Source organism: Strix uralensis, chromosome 4 (genome assembly GCF_047716275.1).
Source record: "Strix uralensis isolate ZFMK-TIS-50842 chromosome 4, bStrUra1, whole genome shotgun sequence".
In the NCBI taxonomy this organism is placed as follows: domain Eukaryota; kingdom Metazoa; phylum Chordata; class Aves; order Strigiformes; family Strigidae; genus Strix; species Strix uralensis.
The window spans coordinates 45,363,097-45,390,790 of NC_133975.1; the positions used below are offsets into that span (position 1 = coordinate 45,363,097).

At 37.4% G+C, this 27,694-nt stretch overlaps 1 protein-coding gene across 1 annotated transcript; it reads right to left on the bottom strand.

Annotated features, from left to right (window-relative positions):
- Positions 1-4,916: 4,916 nt before the first annotated feature.
- TMA16 (translation machinery associated 16 homolog) lies at positions 4,917-26,999 on the bottom strand. Its single transcript, XM_074866559.1, has 7 exons — positions 26,850-26,999; positions 25,432-25,544; positions 16,019-16,056; positions 15,106-15,190; positions 13,872-14,020; positions 6,909-6,951; positions 4,917-5,282 (listed from the first exon to the last, which is right to left on the bottom strand). The coding sequence occupies exons 1-7, from the start codon at positions 26,850-26,852 to the stop codon at positions 5,132-5,134; spliced, it is 582 nt and encodes a 193-aa protein (XP_074722660.1). The 5' UTR covers positions 26,853-26,999; the 3' UTR covers positions 4,917-5,131.
- Between the last annotated feature and the right edge of the window lie 695 nt (positions 27,000-27,694).

Sequence of the window (27,694 nt, forward strand, 5' to 3'; positions counted from 1 at the left end):
CTTATTTCTTTAGGGTTATCTAATTTAATAAATGGCATGTTATCTTTTTCTTCTTCAGAACTACCATATAGTTAAAATGCCTTTAGACCTTGTGCAATTTATAACTTGAAGAAATAAGGCTATAACGAAGCATGGATCATAACATCTGTGTATGCATATGTCTGGGAACATGGTAAACATGTTCTATAAAATTTAATAATGATTCACAAACAGCATAGAATTGAAGAGTAATGTAGTAAGATTTAGAACAGTTATATAAAAATAAATGCAGAAAAGAACGACAAACCAACCAAAATCCTGATGGCTCTCAGAAGCAAGAGAGCTACTTACAAGAGCCCTGAAGAACACAGTCAAAAGAACAAATCAGTCTAGAACAAAGTTCAGGCAAAGGCTTTAGTCAATCTTCTTCAAGTGCCACCTTACCTCTAGGTTTGCTAGTACATTTTGAGGAAAAAGAATAACATTACATTTAAAAAGTATGGGTAACAATTTTTGACCAGTTCATGTCCTAGCAACAGGTACTGTCACTTTATAAATTTTCAGATCAGCATGTTACAGTTTTGGTTGACTACGTGCGAACTTGAATATGAACTGACATTAGTAGAATGCTGCCACCTTTCTGTATTTCTTTAGAAAATGCTTCTGTCTTTAGAGTAATGCTGGCATTTTGGTCTAACAACTTTAAATTGTTTTCTTTTTCATTTGTAATAGGTAACTAGTTACATGTTAAACTCTTCCTTTTAAAGAAATTGGGCAGTATTAGAAATACAAGCAGTTAAGTCTTAGAGAACTTGATTATAGGGCCACTACAATAAGTCTCCCACTATTTTTAGAGTTTCATTATAGGCACTCCACACAGGATCTTGCTAGCTGTATTTAAGGCAACAGCTTAAATTGCAGTGCATAAATCACAACACCTCATTAGCAAAGTTTCTTACCTTCATAAAACCTACTTTGTCTGGGGAAGAAAGTCTGGAAGTCAATGATAATGAAATTTTACTCTTGAAAGAGCTAGAAGATAGAAATGTCAGCATTGTATTATGCCGAAACTGACCAAACAAGCCAATTTCTGTAGTGTGGGCATCTCTTTGCCCTCTACTAGAAAACTAAGCCTAGAGGATTCCTTAAGCAGAGAACTTCTGCTGCTGAGAAAAAACAATAATGTTCTTTTTTTAGTACTCTTCCCTATCTGCCAGGTGTCTAGGAAAAGTTCTTTAAAAGTTGGACTCCCAACATACACATTTTTGGATCCCAGACTCTGCCCCCACATATGGCAGTATCATTACAGAGATGAGTAAATATGCTATTGCAATCAAAGAGAAAAATAATAAACAATTCACACATAAGATACTCTTTAAGTATATTCCTTGAACTACTTAGGAATGGCTCAGAAAATGGTTCATATATGTTGCCTTTTTGACTTGTTGCAATCCACTGCACATACTGGAGTTCCATAAGGATTGACACGTTAGTAGAAGAAAAAAGGAAAAATACAATACTGAGGCTAAGTGCTTCACTGTATGCTTGTTTCTCCACACCACAAATGTTGAAGTTTCATCCCTTTAGAACCCACTTTGTGGAGCAGATTGGAAAGCCATGGTGAACAGTTCCATTAATTCAGGTACATTTGTTTGCAACACTAAGAACTGTAAATTAATTAATCCACTGCATACAGTCAGCCTTTAGAAGGTTAGTGTCTTCTGTGGGTTTTTTTTAAATCAACATATGCTTTGTTTACAAGAAAAAAATCATACTGCTACTGTAATTGAAGTCAGCTGGTTCTTTCCAGCTGAGACCATCAATAGAGTAAGTTCCAGAATCAGAGCACAACTAACAACTCAGATGATACTGAAAGTTTGAATGTAATTCAGCCAGTTCATCAGAGAAGTCTGAGCTCTCCAAGGCTGGCTGGAATAAAAGTATGCCTTAGTAAGTACACTGCAAAGTACACTGTAACAAATTAGAAGGTACATTAAAAAAACAACCAAAGTTCTTATATAAAAGTAGCTTTCCATGTTAAAATGTTACTTTTTTGTTTGAAATTTTGTATGTTTAATATGAGCCCTGAATTAAAGAAATGCGTTTTAACTATTACCACTCTGCAGTTAAAAACTAAAAAAACACAGGGACATTGTGAAGCAATATCTGACAACTTAAAAATTAAAGAAATCTTCCATAAAATTAATCTCTAACCAGAAAAAAACCCTGTCAATTACAGAGAATTATAACACAGGATTTAACATTAAAGTCTGTAATCTTTAGTAACAAATGAAGAGAATTTCAAGGTATTCCCTACAGCAAGTTTGTAAGAACAGAGAACATCACATAAATATTTCCCATTCCCACTGTTAACAGCAGCTGCTTTCTAGATTTTAATTTTAAAGAAACAAAATAACAATTCAGAACTCCTGAGAGCATTGTCCTTTTTTTCCACCACAGGGAAGAAACTCAGCAACATACAAAACCCTAATAGCTGACTTTAAAGCACAGGTATTATTGGATTACGAAACCGATAGTGGAATCTGTTCTAGCTTGTCTCAGTAACACAGGTGAGGCAAAAGACTCTCTCTACATCCCCCCCATGCCAGGCCTCTCAGCACAAAAACTCTGAGCACAGAAATTTAAATAAACACACAGCTTTGTTTAGGGGATTTTTTTTTTTGTTCTTTCCCATTGCCACATTAATATTCTGAAACAAAACTCGCCTGGTAAATTGGTCTTGCACATCATCAACTTCAGCCTAGATTACTTTTCAATTCAAATATGAGTACTTGACAGTTACATATGATTTTTTCCTGATAATTCAATGTAAAAAGTTCACATACAGAAACTGTTCTTTCTTCATTACTTTTGCAGTACGTCAACAAGACAGTTTAAAAGACAGCTAAATAAGCAGTGAATACATGGACTTCAAGGGAGAAAATCCACAAACTCAACAAAGTCCAAACTGTAAACATGTTCTTGAAGTGTGAATAACAAATGTTAACAAAAAAATCACTTCAAATATTTGACTATCACATCAACCACACAAGTAATAATTACTTTATGTCTTATTACTAAATTGTTTCAAGGAATATAGAACACCTCATTCTTCATAATTTTGCATGACAATCTTTTTTAAAGCATTCACCAAGATGCCAGTCTAAAATAGTCATTACTGTGACACCTTCTAGTTATCTTCTGCTCATTTTCCTTCTGTATTTTACCCAGTGTGATAAGAAAGTGACTTTTTCTGCAATGTTTCTACTTACGGTTTCAAAGCACATCAAACATTGTATACAAGCAAAAATTTAAGATAAATCTTCTGAAAGGCAGAATCTGTCAAAGCACTATCCAAACACATACACAGCTTTAGTTCAGACCAATTACCCTGGCTCAGCTTCCACCACAGTTTAACAACTCAAGTTTTCTAAATCAAAACAAGCAAAATTCTACACTACGGCTCAATTTAACAAAGTTAAAAAAATATCAAAGGCCTGCCCTGAACTTCAGCACACTTATTTCTAAAACACACAGACACAAAGCAGTGATATGACAGCCTAGAGATATGGCTGGTGTCAGGTAAGATCTCTAGCCAGGTTTAAGGCTTGCAGTCCATCTGAAGATGCATTTGATCACTCACACATGCTTCAGGTCTATTAAATTTATTTAGATTTCTTCTTTAGATTAATTTAAGGAGGACAGTGGTTAATGCTATATTACCTAAATAAATTGGTTTCCTAAAACATGAAAGGATAGCCTTATTTTGTAAAGAGGGAAAACCTTAGTATCAATGTTAACAGAATAACAGTTAACCTCAGTAACACTTACTGCATAGCTAAGAAAATACATACCTGGATACCTGTAAAAGAAATCTGGGAAACCCATCTATTTACCATGACAAAGCCTTGTTGCTTAATATGCAGAACTGTATTGGGGATCAAGTATTAGAAAGCTCATCCACCAGGAGTAATTATTTCCACATAATTAACAGGCATCCGAACAGTGACTGCTACAATGTGTACAGACAGTACATCTGAACTGTGACTTCTGTGCCCAGACAATCTACTCCTACTTAATGCCTGCTGTGAAATTATCCCTGGCTTTACCCTTGTCCATTTTTTCCTCTTTTTTTTGATTTTATTGTACAGTATTAAAAGTGAGAATCTGCTCAGAACCTTCCTGAAAGACACACTTAAAGGCATCTAAACAGTTGCTTCATAAAGCAAGCCTGGTATTTAAAAGTCCTAAGCAACTTAATTTTAAAATGCACAGCTTTGTCAAGAGAGGGGTCAGGAAAAAAAAAAAAAAGTTATGGATAAAAGATATATTTAAAAACAGACTACAGGGACTTTAATTGGATTTTGATCTGAATTCTTCAATACAGACTGGTGAGTACACTGTAATTCTCTCAATTCTCACTGTAGTCTTTCCAGCCCTCTATGTTCCTGACACAGATTCTCAGACAAGAGAAGAGTTCTTCATGATTAACTGATGCTCCATGTATCTCATCTTCTGTATATACTTTTCTACCAAAAGGAGAGCATTTCTGACACCTGAGATAAGTGTTCTGTGCCGCACAACACAGGATTTTGTGAGATGAGGCCTATCACTGCTCTCCACAAAACTGCATACACCTAGAAACATCCCAACTACCACCAAAAGAGGTGGATAAAAGTTGCCACTAGCTGGCCCCACTGTTTGCCAGGGTACCTACTATTTATATACTAAATGACATACATTCTTGCCATAACCACGAAAAGGTAAGGATTTCCCACCACAAAGTATTTCTAACAGGTGTCTGAATCCTGACTGCCCTATGCCCAGGGAAGAGGTATTCAACTGGTCAGAATTTCAAGACATAAACTACAATTGCTTTCTCAACTCAGAAGCCTGCATCCTAAAGAGAAGGTACAGTATGAGAAATAAGGACACAATTAAGATTTTAAGTATTTATTTATATTCCATTTTTTTAATCCAATAATATATAGCTTTACCAATAATATACTGTTAACTCTTCACCATAGGTATACAGTGAGCTCATAAAAAATACAACTAGCAAAGCCTTTGATATAGTTAGAATTTATTCCTGTTTCCAGTGATAATTAAAATAGGTTTCTTAAAATTCCCTTCAGCTGTTTCAGCTCTTGAATCAGCTGGTGCTCATTAAGGCCACCTCTTCTTTATTCAGTTCTTCTTTAGCTTCCACATCTGCCATCTCAGGGTGACTGAAAGCAGCATCCCTAGCTGAGAGCTTTTTCATTTTGATGTTTGGCAGTTTCCTCAGATCACCATCCCATTCTCTTAAAGGGGAAAAAAAAAAAAAGTAATGAAAACCAATTACTAATAGAAAGAAGGAATGGCAGAGGTAATTCACCTTTCCTCTGAAGATGCTAACTCAAGTGAGGCTGCTTTTCTAAATTATAGTCTCAGTTCCACTGCAGTATGAATAAGCACCAATGTTTTCACCTCATCTTGTACACTACAGCAGCTGTAATTTCTCTATGAAGAATTAAGTACTTTCAGATTTGACATTCTGAACAAAAAACATGATTCACTTTATTCCCACAGACTATTTGTATCCTCAGTTACTTTAGCCCATCTGCTTTTAGGTTTGACACACTAAACACCCAGTCTTATAAGCAACAGAAAAGCAGTTCGGAAGAGTTTCTTCATCTGGATGCTCAATTTGCAGAGCTAATATTACATGTACATAAAGTCCTTCATTATGATTTATGGTAACTGTTAACATCTTATACAAGTGACTTCAAGGGGACACAAAATGTTAGCAAACATTAATTCATGTAAGTATATTATTCCAAAAGGCTGCATATGAAGGAGAAAGGGTTCATTTAAATTTCACAAGCTAAATCCAGTACTCAATGAATAGAATGCTTTCTTGATTATAGTAAGTGCACTTCATGGATAATTTTTCTCAAGAGCAAAGACAGCATTTGCCAATTATAAGACAGACATGGTTTTGCTCTACCAAGGTAATAAAACAACACTTCTATCAGATGTACCAGTACAATAGGTCAACTGTCTGCTTATAAACAGAGCAGACAGAGGCCTGTCTCTTCTTTGAGATTTCTGGCTTTATTCCAACATCCTGTAAGTATGACTTCTAGCCACATACCAGCCCTAGGAGTTAGTGGTGTATCATTCCTTGCAACATCAGCATTCATAAGTCTTTTTTTCCCTTTAAAGTATCTCAGTTGACAGAGCTGTCAGCAAGAGTGTTCATTCAATCCATTATCAATGCATACTGGCTTGCTGGCTCAGATGAGCTAGTAGCAAGTTTCAGAGCTCCTAGATCTTTGAACTGGATGCAAGTCATCAATTCGCTTAAGATTTTCAACTAGTATATACAAACACTACTGCACTACACCTAGAGTTGGATTTTAGCAAACATGGCTAAGAACTTAGTGCTGGTTTAGTTACTTAATGGTAAGTTCTGACTATAAATAACTTATGTCACTATGTTATATGACTACGATTACTGTCTGAAATCTCATTTCAGGTAAGAAAACAGTGTAATTCCATTTATCAATAAATCTATCTCGATCCTTAAACACTAACAGTAAATGCTAATCCTTTCTGTGTAAATCAGTGAACAGCTGATGTCAAAATTTTAGGTAAAGAGAAATTACTAAGAATATTGAAAAAAAAGATATTTCAGAAATGAAATTCTAACTCTTGAAGCTTTCTAACACTTCCAATGTTTTAATGATTAACTGTCACCAGTGTTTAGCTTGTAGCAGCTAAGAAATGCCAAAATTGCAACACTATACCTAGTCTGCTTTTTCAAATGACAAATTCTTTAGCAGTTTTGCATAAATTCTTTTTTAAGAAAAAAGACATACAACGTGTCAAATTCAGAAATACTGTTCTGCATAAACAGATTAGTAGTGATAATAAAAAGAACTTACCTGAAAAATTTAAGATGCTTTCTATTCATAATGTCGGGGATTTCTAATGGGAATGAAATTAAATTGTATTAGATGTGTTACATTATTCAAGTGAGTCTCATTTCAAATAAAGAAGTGTGAGCTAAAGGGCTGAACATATTATTTCAGAGATTAAAACACCATGAAAATGAGAATGAGGATTCATATTAGAAAGTTTCTAGAGCAATATATAAACAGGAAGACTTCTCACTGCTAAAGAAAAGGAAGTGAACTTACACCCATAAACTGCTCCAGAATTCAAATGTACCAGTTACTGAAAATCTAATCCTGACAAATAATAAAAGGGGGGTGCTTCACATTCTCTAAACTGACACATCTGAGAAAAGGGCAAAATTTTAAGCACTTGAAGTGCAAAAAGTTTTCCCTTTAGAAGAAGTCCAGTGAAGAAACAGGAAAATAATTAATTTATTATTTGTTTTAAAAGCATAACTAACATCCTCAACCAAGATAAAGGTCTGGTTATGCTAGTTTTTAACAGACATTCACTCACCCATGTAATAAAAAGACAATTCTGCCCTGCAGAGCTTACTATAAATATGCACAACAGATAGAAGGTAAAATAAGAAAGCTTAGTTTCAAAGCTGACCTAAATATACAAGCCTCACTCTAAATTAATGCGTACCAAGTGGTCCATAAGTATTTTGAAATTATTTTGGAAAAAAATTTCAAAGCACTTACATCACCTCTGCAAGCAAGACAGATCAGCAGTAGAGTTAGGAAAGTAACTCTGGTAATTCCAGCAAGAAAATGTAACAAACAGCTAAATACACTTCGTAAAATTTACCATGCAGTACAAAGATATATATAGGTGTGCGTGTGTTTTTGAAATATAAACGCTGGGAAGGAAGAGTACAGTAACATGTCGGGTGTTTAAATAGAACACATTCTTAGATTTTGGAATATCATACTACTTCCTTCCACCTGCAATGAGACAGTCTGAGAGCAAAGAATGGCTGTTTGGTAACAACTAATCTCACTCCAATGCAATTATAGTTTCCATTGTTGAATACCTGTTAAATACTGCAGTAAATGCAACATAATATTTATATAGACTGTTGTCACCAGTCTCCTCTCATGAGCTGATGTTCCTTTTGGTTGAACAGAAACAAACATCAATAGTTTTAATGATGGAAAGTTTTCAGTCTTCCCCACTAAGAGAAATAAGTGACATATACTCACAACAAATCTTTTATTACCTTTGGTAGTAAAAAGGCTGGCAAACATCTTATAGAGACCTATAGGACAGACCTTATTTTTTTTTTCTCTTCCTGGACTAGCCAAAACATCCCTACTACATGTGTAGTTTACAAACTCATGCAAAATTCTACCTAGGCTGCCTAATCTGCTTTGCCTTGATTCAGTGTCATGCTTTTGTTGGTCAGTCCTTAAGTATTCCAAGTCCTGTGTTTAACATCTTCACTAATTTAGAGATTTATGCCTTAGGAGCCTTGAAATTTTTGCATAGTATAAAATGCCTCATTACTGTCCAGGAACTGTACAGATTTCAGAGCCAACAGGTTTCTCAACAAGAAAGATGCTTGCCACCTCTGTAACATTAAATCTACTTTATTATTTTAGCTCTTAAAAATGTGACATTTCAGCAACTTTTTATATTGTCCCTGAGCAAACCCTGAACATACAGTTCTGCCTTTGTTCATCTATCAATTTTCCCAAGTCTTACACCAATAAATCAGATGATGTTATCAATGCAGGATTATAGATGATTTTGCAATTACAGGATGTAAGATGATGATACCTGTCATTTATCTTTGTGACCAGATAGTCTTTACTATTCAGCAAATATTCCTTCCTTTCACACTGGGTTATAAAGATAGCAATTGAAGAACAATAATATATGCGAAATGTTTTTGATAACAATTACACTAATTTCTGCAGCCTGCTTTTTAGTAAATAGATACAGTGATACTGTTCAACAGCTGAGCAAGGCAAAGCAAAGAAACATTTACCTAACTCTTTTTTTGTCTGCTGATTCCTTGGTTCTGATAAACACCAATGCCACATTAGGTCCATCCTTCCCTCTTGCTTTCTTTGCAGTCCCTTGAACTACACTCTTGGCAGCACAGTGCCAAATGCTGAAACAACATAGCCCCCACGAGAGAAAGAAGTTCTTCCCTTCTCTCAGGTATTTTACATGGAGCAATGCCTACAGTTTGCTTCTAGGACAGAGCTTAGTGATGTAAACAGTGAGTTTGGCATAAGTGGCACCATGCTAATCTGGACCAACTGCCCCAGAAATATGCTGAGATTTGTATTTGTTCCTTCTACCAAAGCACCGATCCAACTTACAGTTCACTGTTATTCTCAGACAAACCAGGACTAAATGACAAGACTTTCAAATGAAGCTCTTTCAATTGCTTTTTTTGGTTGAAAAAATACCTTGGAAAGCATTTAATGGCTTTATTAATTTACATAGGACTTTTTCCAAAGAGAATATTCTAACAGTTTTATCCAGCTTGTCATCCAGGGCTTACAAACGTCAGGAGGAAGCAGGCATTCTGAAGAGGGGAGAGTCTGTGACAAACCAAGATTTGGCATTCAATCGATCTTTACTGCTTTGGCAAAATTTTTAAGTTACGTTTACATGTGTGTTTGCAATATGTTATACAACACAAACCAGAGTTATCAGATTAAGAACAGAACTAGAAGTTCTAGTCCCATGTGTGTAGAAATAAAGTAACTATATACTGCACAGTATATATTTTTAAATTGTGGTGGAAAGCTGCAGTAGTGCTGCATTTTCAGATTAATAACACTTGTCTTACTCAGAAGTATTTCCTTTGCATGACCAGTGTCATGGTTTTTGCTGCTACTTGTGAACTTCTTAGTTTGCTTTAAGTCACAGGAGTGTGTTTTTCTGAACTAAAGATGGAAAAAATGGAAGACAGAAATATGGCACAGGAGTTAGTGGAAAAGAAATTAAGACAGCATTTTGGGGAGCAGATACTGTCTGCCATTTCTAAGATGAAGTATTCAGCAACCTATGTGTTATAACAAAATAGCAGTTTTCTGACCCTTTCAGATTGTTCTTCCTCAGAAGAAAGGAAAACAAAACTAACAGCATGTTATCTCTCAAACTTTGTCATGAAGATGTTAGTGCTTAACACCATTTCATAACAAGGAAAAAAATCAAAGTGACTGAGCTTAATTTATAACACAGAACTTGAATAAAATACTACAAAGTCAGCACCTTTCCAACTTTATGGATGGAGAAGCACTGAACCAGATTACTTCAAAGTTCCTAGGGACATCAGAAGTAAAAAGCTTCTGTCAGCCGTAGGTCTAATCGACCCTGCCTCTGTGCACAGGCTTGAATTGGAGGGCTTCTAAAGCATAACTAGAGAAAAAGGGGACAGAGGAGCCAATCCTGGTGTTAAGATTGCCCTTCTACAGCTGTATCCCACAGCACTATTTTTTAACCAAGTGCTCTGTGACAGTCTGCTGAGATGCTTCAATTCCTTTCTCTGAAGTATGCTGTTAATAAAAACACTATCATTCTTCATAGCAGTAACCATTTCTCTCTCCCAAAGCAAAGATTTGCACAAGAGATTTACCTAAATCTCACAAAGACTGAAATGTCACTGCTCTGTCAGTGCTCTGCACAGAATATAGGCTGCATATATATCACATCCATTAGAACTGTCATACAGAGAAACACCCAAGTCAGGTCAAAGGATGATATTGCAGCCTGAACTTAAAAAAAGGAAAAGGATGTTAGAAACTGTAGATGCTCTTTAGACAAAGAAACATTCAGTTACACAATAACGATCATTACAGAAAACAGCAGCTAACAAACAGTACAGTAGTTACACTAGCAGATACATGTATTTCATCTGAATTAAATCAATTTCCTTATAACCTGAAGTTTCAAGAATTAACTAATAAAACTGGTGCATTTAGCTTTAAAGGCCATTTTCCCGCAAGATTAACATTATGCTTCTGAGAAAACATGCAAGGTAATTCGAAGCAAATTATCAAAAATGTATGACATTCAGATGAAATAATTATGATGCTTTTCAACTGAAAGTATGCTAACTCTGAGTTCCAAGAGCATATCCTGTAAATACCTAGGATTCTCTTTCAATAGCTTTGCTATAAACATGCTAGACCAGATTAAAAAGAACCAAACAAAAGCAAATGACAACACAGGGAAGAAAACTCCAGAAAAATTTATGTAGATGTATTTAAGGAGTAAGGAAGTGACAAAAAGCTGCTAACAAAACTCAACCACCTCACAGATAGACTGAACGTTTCCTGTATAGGTACTGATTTTCAAAAAGAGACTAAAATTTACTATGCTTTTGGGTATTTACCACTTTTATAAACAGCCAGTAAAGAAGAATTAATTTTTCATTTATGTATATCTGAGATATATATATGGCACCAAATTTTAGGAGACTTTCCTAAATGTAAACAATACATATCATATAGTCTCTTCATAGCAAATGCACATGCATACAAGAAATAACTGAGTTGAAGAATAGGGGGAAAAAAAAACCCAACAAATACTAAGTCAGTTATAAAAGCTCCACTCACTACAGCTTTCAGGGATAATAATGAGCTAGAGCATAAAAGCACAGTTTCCAGCTGATTTCCATTTATCCCCAATCTCTAATTACAGTATTTAGCAGCAACTATTTTCTCTGAATGAATACTGTCCTAGACAGAGAGCAAAACCTGCAGCAGCTGTGATAACAAATAATGAATGATTTGAGAGTGTATTTAATATGTGAAGTTGCACCATGCTCTCTGAATGCTTTACTTACTAATACTATAATAACCTCAAATTTTGCTTACAATATTTCTGGATTCTTCTTTATTTTTATGTTGTGCTTGTGCATTTGACATCTCTCAATCTAGTCCTATGGCTTTTTTCTGTCAGCTTTCCACAAAGAAGTAAGTAAAAAGGAAGAACTAAAATTTAAAAGCAAAACCAAAAAGATTTTCTACAACTGAGATTTTTAATGACATCATAGTATCTATTTTTCTATGACTTTTTCCCCCTCTTCTAAGAAATCAAAGATTACGCATGATGTCATACAGATATTCCTGAATTCCTCTGCCACTGCAGGTTCTGAAAGTACTAAGTAACACTGGCAAAATTTTAAAGCCATTCATTTTCTTTATTGGTGCAATGTAAGTTGGCAGAAAGGGGAATATGACACACGACCCAAACCTTGCTGTGCTTTGTATCCTAACCACAGAGCAATGTAGATTTTTCATGTCTTCCATGTCATACTTTCACTGTTAGGACTGATTATGTCTGAATAATACTTTAGCATTAAAACCAAGTTCATCACTCAACTTTAACATGCTCATTTATTAAAGCAAAATATATAAATTTCACTACTATTTTGTATTTGACTCCCCTCAAAACAACTCTTTCCTTTTTGCACTTTCATTATGCCTTTTTCTTTCTACCTTATTTCACCAGATTACTGCTTCTTCCCTTCAGCCTAGTTTCAGCTAATTTTCAGTCTTTTATTTCTTTCTCATGTGTAGCTTGTATCTGTGTACTACCTCCAAAACCAGAAAATACTGTCAAAAAGTTTAAGTGTTTCTTCTGAAAGAATATGCACCTTAAGAGGAAATTTTCAGCTCTAATGCTTATGTTGTGGTTTTCACACATGACTGCTCCTCAGAAGATTTCATTAAATAATCTGTTGGCATAGATGGCTACCCCAAAGGAAGATAAATGGTAATAAAAAAATCAACAAGAATATCCTGCATTATGATTTTACTCAAACTCGTGATAAGGGCCAAGGTGAATGTTTAAAAACTCAAAAAGTGTCTTCAACTAGGCTCTTGTCTCTGAGATTTTTAATTTTAAATCTTCGGAGTTCCTGTGGGTTTTTGATTATTAAGAGATTAAGTGTTAGGGCCTTCACACACACACAGAGCACTTACACTCCCTCCACCACCATCTCCAGTAAATCAAAGAAAGGAGCATAACTCCTCTGCCTGAGAAGAACAAAAGGAAAAATGTGTTTTTCTACTTGTGGGTTATAATTTATGCCTGTAGAATACAGCCTGCAGAGCAGATGTGTCACATTAGCCCAGGATTTCTTCCTGAAATACCTATATTTTAATAGGAAAACTCCAGAAATATCCAAATTTGGAAATACCTCAGTACTACAATTTCTGCTGCAATCATTCTCCCACATGAAACACAGCTCAACCTTAATGGAATGAAAAGTCTCTTTCTGAAGGTATTTTAGGCCCATGAGTTCAGAGGCTTTGGTTGTCCTGAAGTTCATGAACCCTAAAGCCCACTCTCTTGTGATATGAAACTTGCTGAAGTTCCTCATGCCATGGGTCAACCTCGGTGGAAATGGGCAAGTCAGGCCACAGGTTTATCACTATCAGTAAGTTTGTATATTATTGTTAGACAAAGTTGTGTATAAAGACTTCACTGGCACAAGTCTAGATAATAAAGCCCACCTAAAAAAAAGTCATTAATTTGTAGAGAAATTGATGCTGATTATGCCCCACACGAGCAAATAAAGTCTTCATGCTAATGCATGTTAAAACATGCACACGCACTGAAACTCACTTTTAAGATAAAAAATACTTTGTATATAATGAAGGTCCAAGCAAGCTGCAGGTGCACTAAATCTCACTTTAGTTTCAAAAATGTTATAATGCCTGCACTAGAGGCAGTACTAGCAAAGATGCACAAAAGCTAAGTAGTAAAGCAGAAATATACAAGTCAGATCTCCACCATCTTTTTTCTCCTTTTCTTCACCCTACCCCTCTTCCCAAACTCCTCTGCAAGGCATAAATACCTACCAGCTAGTTAATTCCTTTAAAGAGAAAAATAAAGATAATGCCTAGAAATTTCACTTAGATTCTAGCTTTCTGAGCAGAAGGTGTGACCGCAAGATTATTTCTAATACTCTTACATACCTATTCCATAGCCTTCATAGAGTTGTCTTTCACGTTCTATGGTCTGCTTGATGACAGCTTCCCGTGAACCATGTTGTCTTCCTTGTCTACCTTTAATACTGTTTTGTAACTCAATCTGCTCCAATTCAGCATTGAATCGACACATATAACTGAAAGAAATAAAATTTATGCTAGATGCAGTGATGCAAAACTTTTGCAAAACAGAATTACTTCAATAATCTAAGAAGTTATTTTACTAATTGTATTTATTTCCCATATTAGTCAGAGATGTTTCTTAGATTTGAACTATTACTTTAATCTTCAAAGTGGAAGTTCCTTTTAGAACTTCATTTGAATTATTTGCGGCTTCCAGAAGGATTAGTTTTTTTATTTGTTGCTTTTTTTAAACTATGTTTGCATAAAACAAAACTCCCACATTATTGTAATTCATCTGCTCTGGAAGACCAGTGTTCAATCCAAGTATTCCTAACTTTTAATTGCTGAATTTCACCACCTCAATAATAATTTTTAAAGTTCTTTAACATGTGTTCTACATCCTCTCACAAACACCCAACGCAAATCCAAAAAGTAAGCTTTTACTGCCTTTGCAATATCACTAGTGCTGATCAAAAGTTTACAGGTTTCATGAACAGTGTAGGAAGTATGTCACACCTTCTGAAAGGAAACTGATAGTACACCTTCATAAGAATACATATATATTATATGTTATTTAGCTAGCATGTGAAAAATGGCGACAAGCCACAGATACATACACCCAGTAGCACAGAAATAACTAAATTTTTTCTTAGCAGATTCAATTTTGGTACTTCCTGCCCTAAAAATTGACCTACCTGAGTACTGTTTAATCTTCTCAGCAAAGAAAATTCACTAATAGAGGCGTAAGTAGAATGAAATCTGTGCACTTAAGTGTCACTGAATAACCCAACTAGCAAATTCAGGAAATTACTACCGCCCAAATCATTTAGAGTCCTCCACACACGACAGAAATATAATTAAATAATTTAAAAAAACAACAAAAAACAACACGACTGTCTTCAGTAATTCTAGTGTGAATATATACATCTTTCAATATATAATTAAACTCAGTTGCAACAAAATAAACTACTTGATATCATTAATAGTAATATATAGAAAGATCTCCTCTGAGTCATCATCATTTAACAGATCTTATTTAAGAACATTATTTTGAAAGACAAATCGAGCTTTTTAATACTGTTTTTAACACCAGGCTTACTTTTCAATTAGTTCACCAGCTTCCTTCTTTGAGTACTCAATTTTATTGGGGTCAAGGTGACTTTGAAACCATTGCAATTTTTCTCCTACAAGAATAAACATTAATGATTACATCATCACTGTATCACCAACATAGATTAAAGTTCTTCAAAGTTTTTGAAATAACCCCCCATTTTCCAAGATTTTGGATAGCATCATAGAGTCACTGATATTGTGTGTACCAGGTATGAAGGCAGCTGTAACTGAAACATTCTCACATCATTTCAGATGTATTTTGTATCTTCCTCAAGGAAAAGATGTTATGCTTTGCTTTACTGGAAATTAGTTTTTAAAATATCTTTAAAATAACAACTGATATTAATTTATAATGTTTAAAATACCAATTGATATTAAAGTATCAATTGATTAAGATGGAAAGTTAGGAAGGCCCCAAGGGAAAAAGACAACACAATGGCTGAACAAAAGTTCTGATCATCACAATTTTTAAACAGATTAAATTAAAAAGATGCAGTGTCAATCATATGAAAGAGAAAAATATTCCAGGTTGTAGAATATGTTGTGTTCAAAGTTTTGACTTTACTTGCTAGCACAATGTGTCTGTTAACCTACATATATCATCCTCTTTCACAAGCAATTAAAAAAAGCATGGAGACAAGTACAATAAATACATGTACAGATGTACAAAACAGATGTTTCATCTATATTGCCCTGTTGTCATGTACACTGACTAAACATTAGGCTATACTCAACCCCAACTTCAATCCTATATATACTATGTGAGTATAAACTGTATATACTACAGAGTCAGATTATAGAGAAAGAAACTAATTGGAATATCTATAAAGTTTGTAACATTCTGTATCTATGCTAAAAAGTTGAATACTGTATTCAAATAATGAGACGTTTCTGCTCACCAATGATGCTCAAACGCAAAGCTTTGTCAGTTTTCAACCTAGCAGAGAAAAAACAGGTATGTTAGCCAGGGATGAGTAGCATCCAAATAATTATCTTCTTTTTCTTTCTCCAAAAATCATTTTTTTGGAGTCACAATGAAAGTCAAAGTAAAATTTCAAATACAAATGTTGCTAAATTCAGAAAATGTAAAACTTATTCTGCTTCATCTAAAAATTCTACTTTTTGGTAAAACTACAATCTGAAATTTGTCCAGTTTACCTATTGAGTTAAACAGTTTCTTGGAAGAAATTAGGACGCAACACTTTTCTTGGAGCACAGCAAAAGGAATTCCATGGAAGGCCTGCATTATAATAATTTCATTAAGTATTTCTAATATTCTGCTGATATGTTTAATGAGTTTGGAGATCAAGAACAAAAGATTTCTCCGCACTGCATCCTTGCAAATCAAGCACAGAATGCAAAAAATACCATTCTAGGATCTAATAAATTTGTAATAATTAATGCTTGTGCTTAGTGAACAGTAAAAGTTAATGTGTTAAGAAACCAGAACTAACACTTTATTAAAAAAGATTAAAAAAATCCATCTCAAAGTATTTTTAACTCCACCTCAATCTCTGGTGTGATACTTGAAGCCTTCTGTACTCTATGGGATGTGTGTACACAATCCAGTTTGGGATTAATTCCTTTGCTATTGAGCAGTTCTCAGAGAACAAAAGATTTCTAACAGGTAATACAGTGCCTCATGCATTTTTGCTGCATTTTCAGTCTGCAGCAATGAACCCTGAATGTCACTTTATTTGCAGAAAGGAAAATAATATATTGTTGGGATAAGTATGTAATTTGTCACTGAAAAAAAAAAATCTTAGCCATTCTGCTGGTTTTAGTTGGAATAGAGTTAATTTTCTTCACAGCACCTGATATGGGGCTACGTTTTGGATTTGTGCTGGAAACCGTGTGATAATTCAGGGATGTTTTCCTTACTGCTGAGCAGTGCTTACACAGAGTTAAGGCCTTTTCTGCTTCTCTCACCACCCCACCAGCAAGTGGGCTTGGGGGTGCACAAGAAATTGGGAGGAGACACAGCTGGGACAGCTGACCCCAACTGACCAAAGGGATATTCCATACCATATGATGTCGTGCTCAGCTGGGGGAAGAAGAAGGAAACAGGGGGCATTCAGACTGATGGTGTTTGTCTTCCCCAGTAACTGCTGCGTGTGATGGAGGCTGCTTACCTGGAGATGGGTGAGCACCTGCCTGACGATGGGAAGTGGCGAATGAATTCCCTGTTTTGCTTTGCTTGGGCACAGGGCTTTTGCTTTACCTATAAACTGTCTTTATCTCAACCCACAAGTTTTCCCACTTTTACCTTTCCAATTCTCTTCCCCATCCCACCAGGGCAGGGGTGAGCAAGTAGCTGCATGAGGCCTGGTTGCTGGCTTGGGTTAAACCACAACAGCCATGCATGGTCAGTGTATATATCCAAGAACCTCTGATAAAATTTACTTTTTTTATTTAATTATTTAATAAGAAAATTGGTAAAGGATAAAGAAAATCATAAAGGATATCATTGACAAAGAACTAATAATGCCAAAATTTAACACAGTTCTGTGCTGGGTTTGTGTGAGTGAAAGGGTTTTTGGTAGCAGAGGAGGAGGCTACAGCAATGGCCCCCTGTGAGAAGCTTCTCAAAGCTCCCCTGGCTCCAAGCCAGACCTGCCTTTACACCAAGGCCAGGCCAATCAGCTGGTGCCTCTGCGATAACATATTTAAGAAGGAGAACCTGGGAGGAGTTGGAGTTGTGAGGAGGAGTTGCAACACCTGTGTGCACACCAAGATCAGTGGAAGAAAGGAGAAGGTGGGGAGGTGCTCCAGTGCACAGCCTCCCTGCAGCCTGTGGTGAGTCAGCAGGGCCGCCCCACCACCACCACCCATGTAGGTCCACGGCAGAGCCAATGCTGACCAGCAGCCTGTGGAAGACTCCACCCGAAGAAGGCTGGGACTCTGTGGGGCAAAGCTCCCACTGTTGTAGTTCAGTGCTGGGAGGACTGCAACACACGGAGGTGGCCCACAGCAGAGCAGCATGGGAAACGCTGCAGCCCGTGGGAGGGACTCATGTCAGAGAAAGTTTGTGGAGGACTGTCTCCTGTGAGAGGGGAGCCACGCTGGAACGGGGAAAGAATGTGAGGAGTTGTTCCTCCCCTCCCCAAAGGAGAAAGAAGCAGCAGGACTGATCATATCCCTCATTCTCTGCTCCCTGCACCGCTGGGAGGAAGGTGGTAGAGATATTGGGAACAAAGCTGAGCCCAGGAAGAAGGGAGGGGTGGGTGGAAGGTGTTTTTCAGATGTGGTAATGCTCACCACAGTTCTACTCTGTCTGTTACATGTTGTTGTTAATTTCTCTATTAAATGTCTGTTCTTTTTTTCTTCCCCTAAGAGTCTGTCTTTTGCCCATGACCATAATGGGTGAGTCATCCCTCCCTGTCCTTATCTCAATTCCCAAGCCTTCAGCTTTATTTTCTCCTCAGTGCTGGAGGGGGAAGGGGGGAGTGAGCGACTGCATGGTGCTCAGTTGCTGAGCTCAAACCATGAGAAGTTCAAAGCTAACATGATGCTTTGTTAAATTCCTTGTACTCTATAGAATTTAATGAGCATTTCAGAGTTAACTGAAGTAACTCAGAGCACAGAAATCTGTTACCTGTCACAAAAATTCAGATCAAAAGAGAAAGTCCTACTTTCCAGAGACAAACATACTGTGTCACTTGGCCACAAACCTACACTGAAAAAATAAAGATTAGCTTTCTCAAGAGGTATTTCATTCTCTGAAGATCATCTAAAAGCCACATAAAAACAAATGCACAGCATGTGTGAGCTGCTAAGAATTCCACTAATACATCCAAGAAAAGCCTTTTTACTTCTATAGATACCCCAGCACCTTGGATAAGCATTTCTAATGCAAAAGTCTACATAGGTCATGCATGGGGTTTGAGTTTTATCTTAGCTGCCAAAAAACCCTGATTAATTAATTAAAATATTTTAGTATTAAAACAAAAATGGCTCTCGTTCCTGCAGGTTAAAGGACAGACCTGGATGATACTACTTAAAAAAGAAAGGGAAAAGGAATTAGATTAGAGGTCAGCTTTAAAACTCAGCTGTAGAAGATGCCTTCAATAAAAATTATGGTAGGTAGCCTACGAGAGGGCTTACACCAGGGAGTTTTAAATGGTAATAGCAACCAAGAAAAGGACACATATTCCACACAGTGGAACTTCACACCAGCAGTCCCTGCTGTGAACCTTGTATGGCAACACAGCCAGCTGAGCACATCTGCAAAGCGTTGCCATGGAGAAAACTATGATGCCATATACAAAAAGCTGCCTGATTAGAATCATAAATCATGTCATTTATCTATGCTTTAAAACACTTGCACCTGCAAGGGTCACTAGATTGTTTACTTATCAAGGCAATGAAGTAGATAACCAGGATTTTCTTCTGGAAGAAAAACCTTCAATCTCTAGGTGTACACAACTAATTTCAGTATGATTAACAATGAATGATAGGATCAGATAGTGCCTTACTGTACTTTTCATAAAAGCCTCACCTCAGTGACTGCTAGAAGACAACACTATTAGCAGGGAGGCTAATCAAATAAGGTAAGTCAAAGGAAGTTCCTCTCATCTTCTTCCACTAAGTGAGCAACATCTTTTGCTCAAGGGAAAGAGAGGGTGAGGACAGGGATACAATCTTGTGGCAGGCTGTTGCTTCTTAGTGATTTTCTCCTCCACCCATTTTGCAAAAATCATCTGCTTAGGCACTGATTATTGATGATTAGTGCTTTTCTTGATGTTTCCTAGATACTTAAAAGATTAAAGCCTTCATGCTCCATCAGTACCTCTTTATCTCAGATATTGTATTCAACTGTTCTACTCTAAATACTAACTATTAAATATTTGTCAAATCAGTTTATCAATTTAGTATTTTTTCCCCATAATATCCACACATACAAATGCCATCTACGGCTCTGAGAACTAAGATAGGCTCTTTCTTTAAGAGGAAAAAAAAAAAAAGTCATCGACAGGACATATATCCTTGTTTCAGGTTGCTAAATACCTTCCATATTTCTTCCTACCCATGTCCATTTTTGTTAGCTTACATACCAACTAGTGGCTTGGTTAAGCATTTTAGGATACTTCCATAAGAAAATCCCTCTATAAGAATTAAAAATTCTGATTGTTTTGTGGTTTTTTTTTTTTTTTATTTCTGTAGGCAAAACAGAAAGAAGAGGGATGCAGGCAAGAAAAAGGTGTGATTCAAGTGAACAAGATGACTTAAGATTGTGGTCAATTTTCTAAAACCAACTGGTCTGTCTCCTCTTATTATTGTCAAGATTAGTCTTCTGTAGTGCAGCCACAGTTTCTGAACAATAAGGTTATTATTACTGTCATATTTCATTGAGAATGCTTGCATTGGAGAATATCTGCACAATGGGGGCTGTAAAAAACTTCTGCAACTTAGAGCAGAATTTCTCCCTCCTTTTCCCCAGTCCTGCATTAAGTAATGAAATTCCTTGTGGGTAATGTCTTCCCTTTTTTATTATCTTGTTTGGGCAAAAGATACTTCAATATGCATCTCATAATTAAATGCAATTTCCTGTTTAACATAAACAGGAACATTCACAGTAGTTATTTCTCTTCCTCCATCAAATAGAAAAGTTAAAAAGTAAATAGAAGTCTAAGCTGTCTCTAGTGCTGAATCCTGTCTCCAGTCAAGTAGCAAAGAAAAAAAAAAACAAAACAAAAAACCCGAAGAAACAAACTACGCAAAATCAAAGCAAACATTTACCGATACTTCTACAAAAGACTTTCTCATCTCCCAGTAATATGCCATTCAAGGGCTTCCTACACTGAGGGTAATACCTTTGTATTGAATAGTAATCAACAGATAAAATGTACGTATGTTCAAAAAATATTATTGCACAGATTTAGCCAATCACAATTGCAGCATCTTCTGGCAAGTAAATCCACAGCTTAATTAAAATAATAGATGAACTGTATGAACTTCCTAGATTCACTGACTGTCTCTGATCCACTTTCTCCATACTGCAGAATGCATTAGCCTGTACAGAGAAGTTATCCCCTTCACTCAGGGCTGGTGAGATCATATTGAGAATACTGACTCCAGTTTTGAGTCCTCCACACATTTAAGAGAACTTATTTCTGTAAGGTAAGAAGCATGGTCGAAAAAGTACCAGATTTGTAGATGGGATTAAGAAAGAAAATACTGTAGAGATTATGAAGCAGCTTCTCCTATTTGCCACCAAAGGATGTATTAACCTTCCACCCAGAGAACGGGGTTGTCATTAAATAGAAGTAATTTGGAAAAGTGTTTCTGTAAATATTTCAACTTCAGTGAGTTATTTGACAGTGAAAAAGTCTTCAGTAGATTTATTGCAGTTAAGTCACAAATTTGGAAGCAATAATGCCAGAGCATTTATTTATTATTATCAGCTGTCACTAAAAGAAGACATTTAATAGACCTGCAAAAGCAATGAGGAAGAACAAAACTGGTGTGAGCTACTTCTTCCTGACTGTAGGATTGGAAAGCTATCCTCCATCCACAGCATCAGAAATTTATCTTGTCTTTCTCAGAGTTCTGCAAAATGAACCCAAACCCCACCATTATATTAAAGAAACTGAAAGCTAAGTAACTACACTAAAAAGACTGGTTAGTGGCTAAACTAACTGCTTTTAAACACATGCTTAAGCCTCAATATTTAAAAAAGAATAAAAATCTTAAGATTTAACAAGCTGATCACTAAGATAATAGGGAGCCAAAAGAAACTAGAACCCTTAACAAGTCTTTTAAAGACACAAAGGAAAAAATCAATATTCATGTCTTTTGAGTTAAATTGCTCTTCAAGCCAAGACAGTACAGAAAATATAGACAACTGGAGGATGTTTTTAATACAAATTATTTTTAGAACAACACAACAAAAGAGATCTACAAAGTGCAGATCTGTGAACAACACTAGTTAATTGTTTAGGACCCAGAACTGCAAGATGCAGAAATCTTTTTTATAGATAGATCATTTTGCTGTCCCAATACGCTTTGGATGGTCCAGACTGACACACTACTTCCGGTGGAACAGTTTCCCTATACCATCAGCCTAGAGGCCTCACACTTGAAACAGTAAGGAGGCTTGGAAAAGAAAAGGCAGAAATCAAGGAACAGAGCCTAAAGATAGCAATCTACATGCTCTAATCTTAAACTTAAGTTTCTCTCTGTGGAGCACCTCTGCTCGTGAGGCCTAAAAAGGATAATGATCAACATCCTAAAGGGAGCCTAAGGGGAAGGATAGCTATCTACATCCTCTAATCTTAAACTGAGTTTCTCTCTATTCAGCACTTTTGCTCTGTGAAGGCATTAGGCTTCACTGATCCCCCACAAGAATTCAGGATAAACCATCTGCTCTTTTGTCAGGCAGCTTGAAGCTCATCTTTTATTAGCTTGCTTGGCTGCCAATATTTAGTAATTTTTCCTAAAACGGTGCTTTTTCCTCAGGTAACCTGTGACACATACCAAAAGGTAACCTGCTTTTTTCACTTGCAATGATTAGCTCCCTATTGCTACATTTCAGAGGAAAGGAACAGAAAGGCTAACCATACTGCTACAAATACCACTATCTTTTAAACAAGTAAAACACTCATTGTTTGTTTCTTGTAATGTGGTAGACTTACATGTGTTAGCAAAAGCATTTGAACTAAACTTATATCCTTCAAAAAAAGACTTCAAAGAGGATTAACCTGTCATTATGCACAGGGGAAACTACTATCTATAGCCCAAATAAAGGGCAAGGATCATTTAGCTATCATTAATAGCCATGGCAATGGGTACTAGGAGATAGAAGGAAGACACTGTAGCAATTGTTCTACATGTACTGCTAGTCAAGATAAGGTTATTACTTGCAACGGATAGGAAGCAAACTGCCTAAACATATACCCTCAATTCATCCTTGCATAACCTGGTTCTCCAGCACTGAGAAGTTAACTGCTGTTCAATCCAACAAATCCATTTTTTTAGTATTGCAATTATTGGTATGGTGTAAAAAAAAAAATAATCAAAAATTAACATGGTTGAACATAGAGCTGCATTCCACAATGCATGAACTGGAGCATCTTCTGTAAAACTACAACTGTGGAGTCTAGTGAAGATAAAAGACTGTTATTGTCATGTGCTACACTATGAGACATAATCTACTCTGGCAAGCACAGACAGAAATATATATAGTAAAGACTAGGCACTAGAACCAACTCTTAGATGAGCAAGTCTCAAAATTAATACATTTGGTGACAACTGCTGAAAGAAAATAAACTTCCAATAAATTAAAGAATTTAAATTTTTGTCTATCATTGGGGGACCTAGAATGGTTTTCTTAACCAAACTTAAGGGTTAAGATCATCTAGATCGTCATACAAGAAAGGACAAAGTGTGTTACAATTGCTTACTACAAGTATATCTATCTAGAGAATCCGTTAGAAAGTCAGTATTTCCAGTTTACTGAACCTTGTGTGCTCAAAACTCCTAAGTGGCATTTGGCTCCTAAAACAATTGATTCTATATTTTGCTATGCAGACTTCACCTGGCAATGTTAGCAGTGGTCTAAGAGTCCACTGTTGCAACGGTGGCTCCGGTAGCCCAAGACACCCTGACACTGCTTTGAGTATCCTTAAAGCAGTAAACTTTTCCGCTGTTCAGCAGAAAAAGCACCCATGTTAGAATAAAGCAACATTACTTACATACTATGACTTGCCAAATCTATCTGCCTCGGTAACAAAGCCTAGTCAGTACAAAGCCAACATCTTTTCATTCCCTTTCATGGAAAGGAACCTAATTACTGCAATATTACTGCATTAAGCAGAGAAATGAATGATGCAATTGGTGCTCTCTTACCTGCAACAAAATAGATTGTCCTGTGCAATCTCTAACATATAGCTTAAAACCTTCTCCATTAAGAAAAGTAATTCAAGAGAAAGTTAAATGGAAGAACACTATTCCAGTGGGAGTTATTTGCTTTAACGTCTTCCTGTTTCAAGAGGAACCAAAAGTAGCACTCTAACAGGAAACATCAGCACAAGTGTCTATATCAGTATGACTCTACCCACAGAGACAATCACTAAAAGATTTGACTGAGTGTGCCATGTCATAATGAATAATCAGTATATCACTCCTTCACTCAGTAAGTTTTCTTGTGCCTGTTTTTCTTTACGGCAAAGTCACGTATCTAAGCACTAAGAATCAAGTATGATTCAGTTATCTTTTGTGATTAAGCGCTCTGAGTGGCAGTTATGAGGCAAGATGAGAGAGTTAAGGGATGAAGTAGTCAATTCAGCATTAAGAAAATAATAATCTACAATAAAAACTTACCTTAAAATCAGGAGTCAGAGCACAGACAAAACATGAAGCAGCAGGGAAAACTTCTTGCACACTAAGAAACTGCTCAATCATGCTACTTGTAAATTCTTGCAGAAGCTCTGCTTGATGATACATGACACAGCTATGCTAGTAAAGAGCCCCTTTCTAGTTAGAACAACCTCACAACTTTGCTGTGGATAAGGTTGTACATCCATCCCCAACCATAAAATTGCACAGTCTCTGAAGAACATTTCAACTGCACTAGGAGTTCCCAATTTGATACCTTCAGACATACAAGCATTTGGGCTCAGCTGACATGGTCCATCCAAATACTAGCATATTTTGACAGAAAATGCTTTAAGTTTGCTTTAATAATTTCCTAAACAAACACTCATAGCATATCAACTAGCAAGCTGAGACAGAATGGAAACTGAAGGGCAGTCTTCTCCAGCTATCTTTTCCCTCTGTGGAATGGGGAAACAAAACTTAAAACCAGAAAACCAAACTTGCCATGGAACAGCAGGAAATCACCAAAGTGGAGTTAACTAGTCAGTTTTATTGGGAAGTCTCTCTTCTGCAGGAAGGTTTCTGGGTTTTCTTTTCTTAAACTCAGTACTTCTGCAGAAACAGCTAGACACTAAGCAGGATTCTTATTAAATCTTGGAGTAAAGTCAAACTAGGTGACTAAGCTTCATGTGAAATCACCAGCATCACGCCATTCAGATTATAAAAGCAAAATACTGCAATAAGAAGAAACCTAACTTGTACGGACAATACCAAAAATCAAGCAGCAGAACTATACACTTTGTATAAGCTGATTTTTTGAATATAAACCTGTCAGTTCACATGGCCCAGCATACTAAGTTATACAGGCCTTTCTGTTTCTTAAGGTTTTATCAGCGTAACAGTCCCCTTCCACCAGCACCCTACTCCCCCCAAACAAAAAGTATCTACTGTGATATCATCCTTTGGTCTGTACAGAGATTTTGCATAGTCAACTTACTTTTCTTTCTTTTCCTGTTTGTGTGCTTCCTTTGCAAGCTGCGCAGCTTTTCTGCTGTAAGGATGGATAACTTTCTTCTCCTGCTTCCCTCCTTGGGTTTTTCGCAACTTGGGCTGTAAAGAAATAAAAGATACTATACGCTACTAAGGTTAAGTAAAACATTAAAGGAAAGGCAGAAACACACACCATGGTAAAGACTTAATGTCATACAACAGTATCTCAGAAAGTCCTTAACTTGTAGTAGCAGCCTCTCAGTAATATCAGTTGGATCTTACCCTCCCTCAGTAACAAACAAAATTACTTGAATAAGGTACATGCTGTAACAAAACTACTGGAGGACCGAAAATGCTCTAAGAAATCTTACATAGTGACTACTCTCAAAACACCTATTTTGTAGAGCTCTGCAGTTAGGAAACTAAGGTTACCTCTCTAAACCTTTGCAGTAAATGTCCCCATTCAAGCTTTTATCTGATCGTTGCACCCGGGTTTCCGAAAAAGGCCCTACGTAATTTGTACAACATAACAAAAAGGATTTTCTTGTCCCTCCCTAGAGTCCATGAGAATGCCTCACACCAGGGAGCAGCCAGAGGCTTTCCTTCTCCAGCCCTTTATGCAGCACCGAGAGAGACTACTCAAAAATTTAAAAAATACTGTAACACTACTTTAAGTTATGTTACTTTTTGGTGAAAAAGTTTTTGAACAGAACTGAAAGGCTTGATCTACATAATTTAAACTGCATATTGTTTAAGTCTTTAGCTGTGTGCAAAAGAGACACCTGAAAGCAAGGACGCTAAACGTGCAAATGTGATGCAGGAAACAGCAATCGATAAACGGACACTTTAGTACATCATTTATGTTAGCATCAGTGCTCAGGATTGCGAAACGAAGAAGAGATTAAGGCAAAGATAAATTATCCTGAACACCTAAAGAAAGCTCCAAAGGCACCCTGCACTAGTTTCACGCGTTAACCCCGCTCCTCGCATCCTGCTCCCGTCAACCCGGAGGTGCTCGATGGCGGGCACCGGCCCAAAACCAGCCCCGCGCCCTTCCCCACCGGCTTCCCTGCCGGGAGGGCCCGGAACCACGCAACACCCCCCCCCCCGGGAAGAAGCGCGACGGGCAGGGCCCCTCGGGGCTGCCCCCTTCCCCCGGGGCCGCCGACCGGCGGGGAAGGAGGGAGCAGCTTTTAAACGCGAGGCCGGTTTACCGCTGTTAACGGCCCACACGGCCGGGACCCACCGCGGACGCCCGAGGCCTCTCCAGGAACGCCGGTGGGGCCGCTCCCGGCAGGAAGGAAAGGGCCGGTAGCGCCGCGGGCGGCCCCTCGCCGCCCCCAGAAGCGGCGACTGCAGCATCCCTACCCCCAAGGCCACCCCCACCCCCCTACCCCCACCGCCACCCCCACCCTCCACACGCACCATGGCGAGCCGCCCTCCTTCCGCCGCTGCCGTGCACCAGCCAAAGGGGCCCGGGCGGGCGTTGCGCGGCGCGGCGGGCGTTCCGCGGCGGGGCCGTGCCAGTCGCGACCGGCTTCGCTCACACCCCCGACGTTACTTGTTGTGAGCGAGTCTGCTTTTCCCCCACGAAAACAAACAGAGCAAGAGCACAAAGGTGGTGGTTGGCCCGGGCTGCAGAGCTCCTCCAGAGCCGTCCTAAAGCAGGGTTGTGTTAAGAAGCCACCACCCAGAGCACGGGCCTATGGAAAAATCTTTGTGACTGTGATGTCTGAAAAGCGGGTGTGTCGCCCGGTGTGCAAGAGGTCAGTAATCACTCAGGAGAGACATTATCTACTTTAGGGTTGTGCAAGCCTAGATGCTCAGTGGCTTCCCATAACTCAAGCACACCAACAGAACTTTTCATGCTATATTTATACACAAAACTTGCAGAGTTAGTAATTTTCCAAGGCCATCCTTTCTATGATGATTAGTTAGTAATTTACATACAATTATAAACCTGCTGACACAATACTTCTACTGCTATACATGCTCAGGGGAAGGGTCTTCACCTGTGTAAGGGTATTCTTGTCCTATAGGCGTGATTCTTGTATAATGAGGATAGTTCAGTCCAGGATACATGGACCTTGAGTTTGCTTGCCAAGTTGGCAATGTACCCTCTTCAAGGTCTAATTGCTCCGGGATGTCCTTGCTCAAAGGTGGCTTCTACTTGTTCTTCTGATTAGGGATGTCTTTGGCTTTAACATATATAAAGAACATCTTTCTTGACCTAAGGGTAATATCGCTACATTGTTCTAAAAGTTTAACCT

Bases quoted from the DNA above. Each gene is read 5' to 3' on its own strand.
- TMA16 (XM_074866559.1), bottom strand. The intron at 6,952-13,871 runs GTATGTAAGAGT...CATTCCCATTAG, and splicing joins CTATGAAGGCTATGGAATAG to AAATCCCCGACATTATGAAT. The intron at 5,283-6,908 runs GTAAGTTCTTTT...TTCCCCTTTAAG, and splicing joins AAGCATCTTAAATTTTTCAG to AGAATGGGATGGTGATCTGA.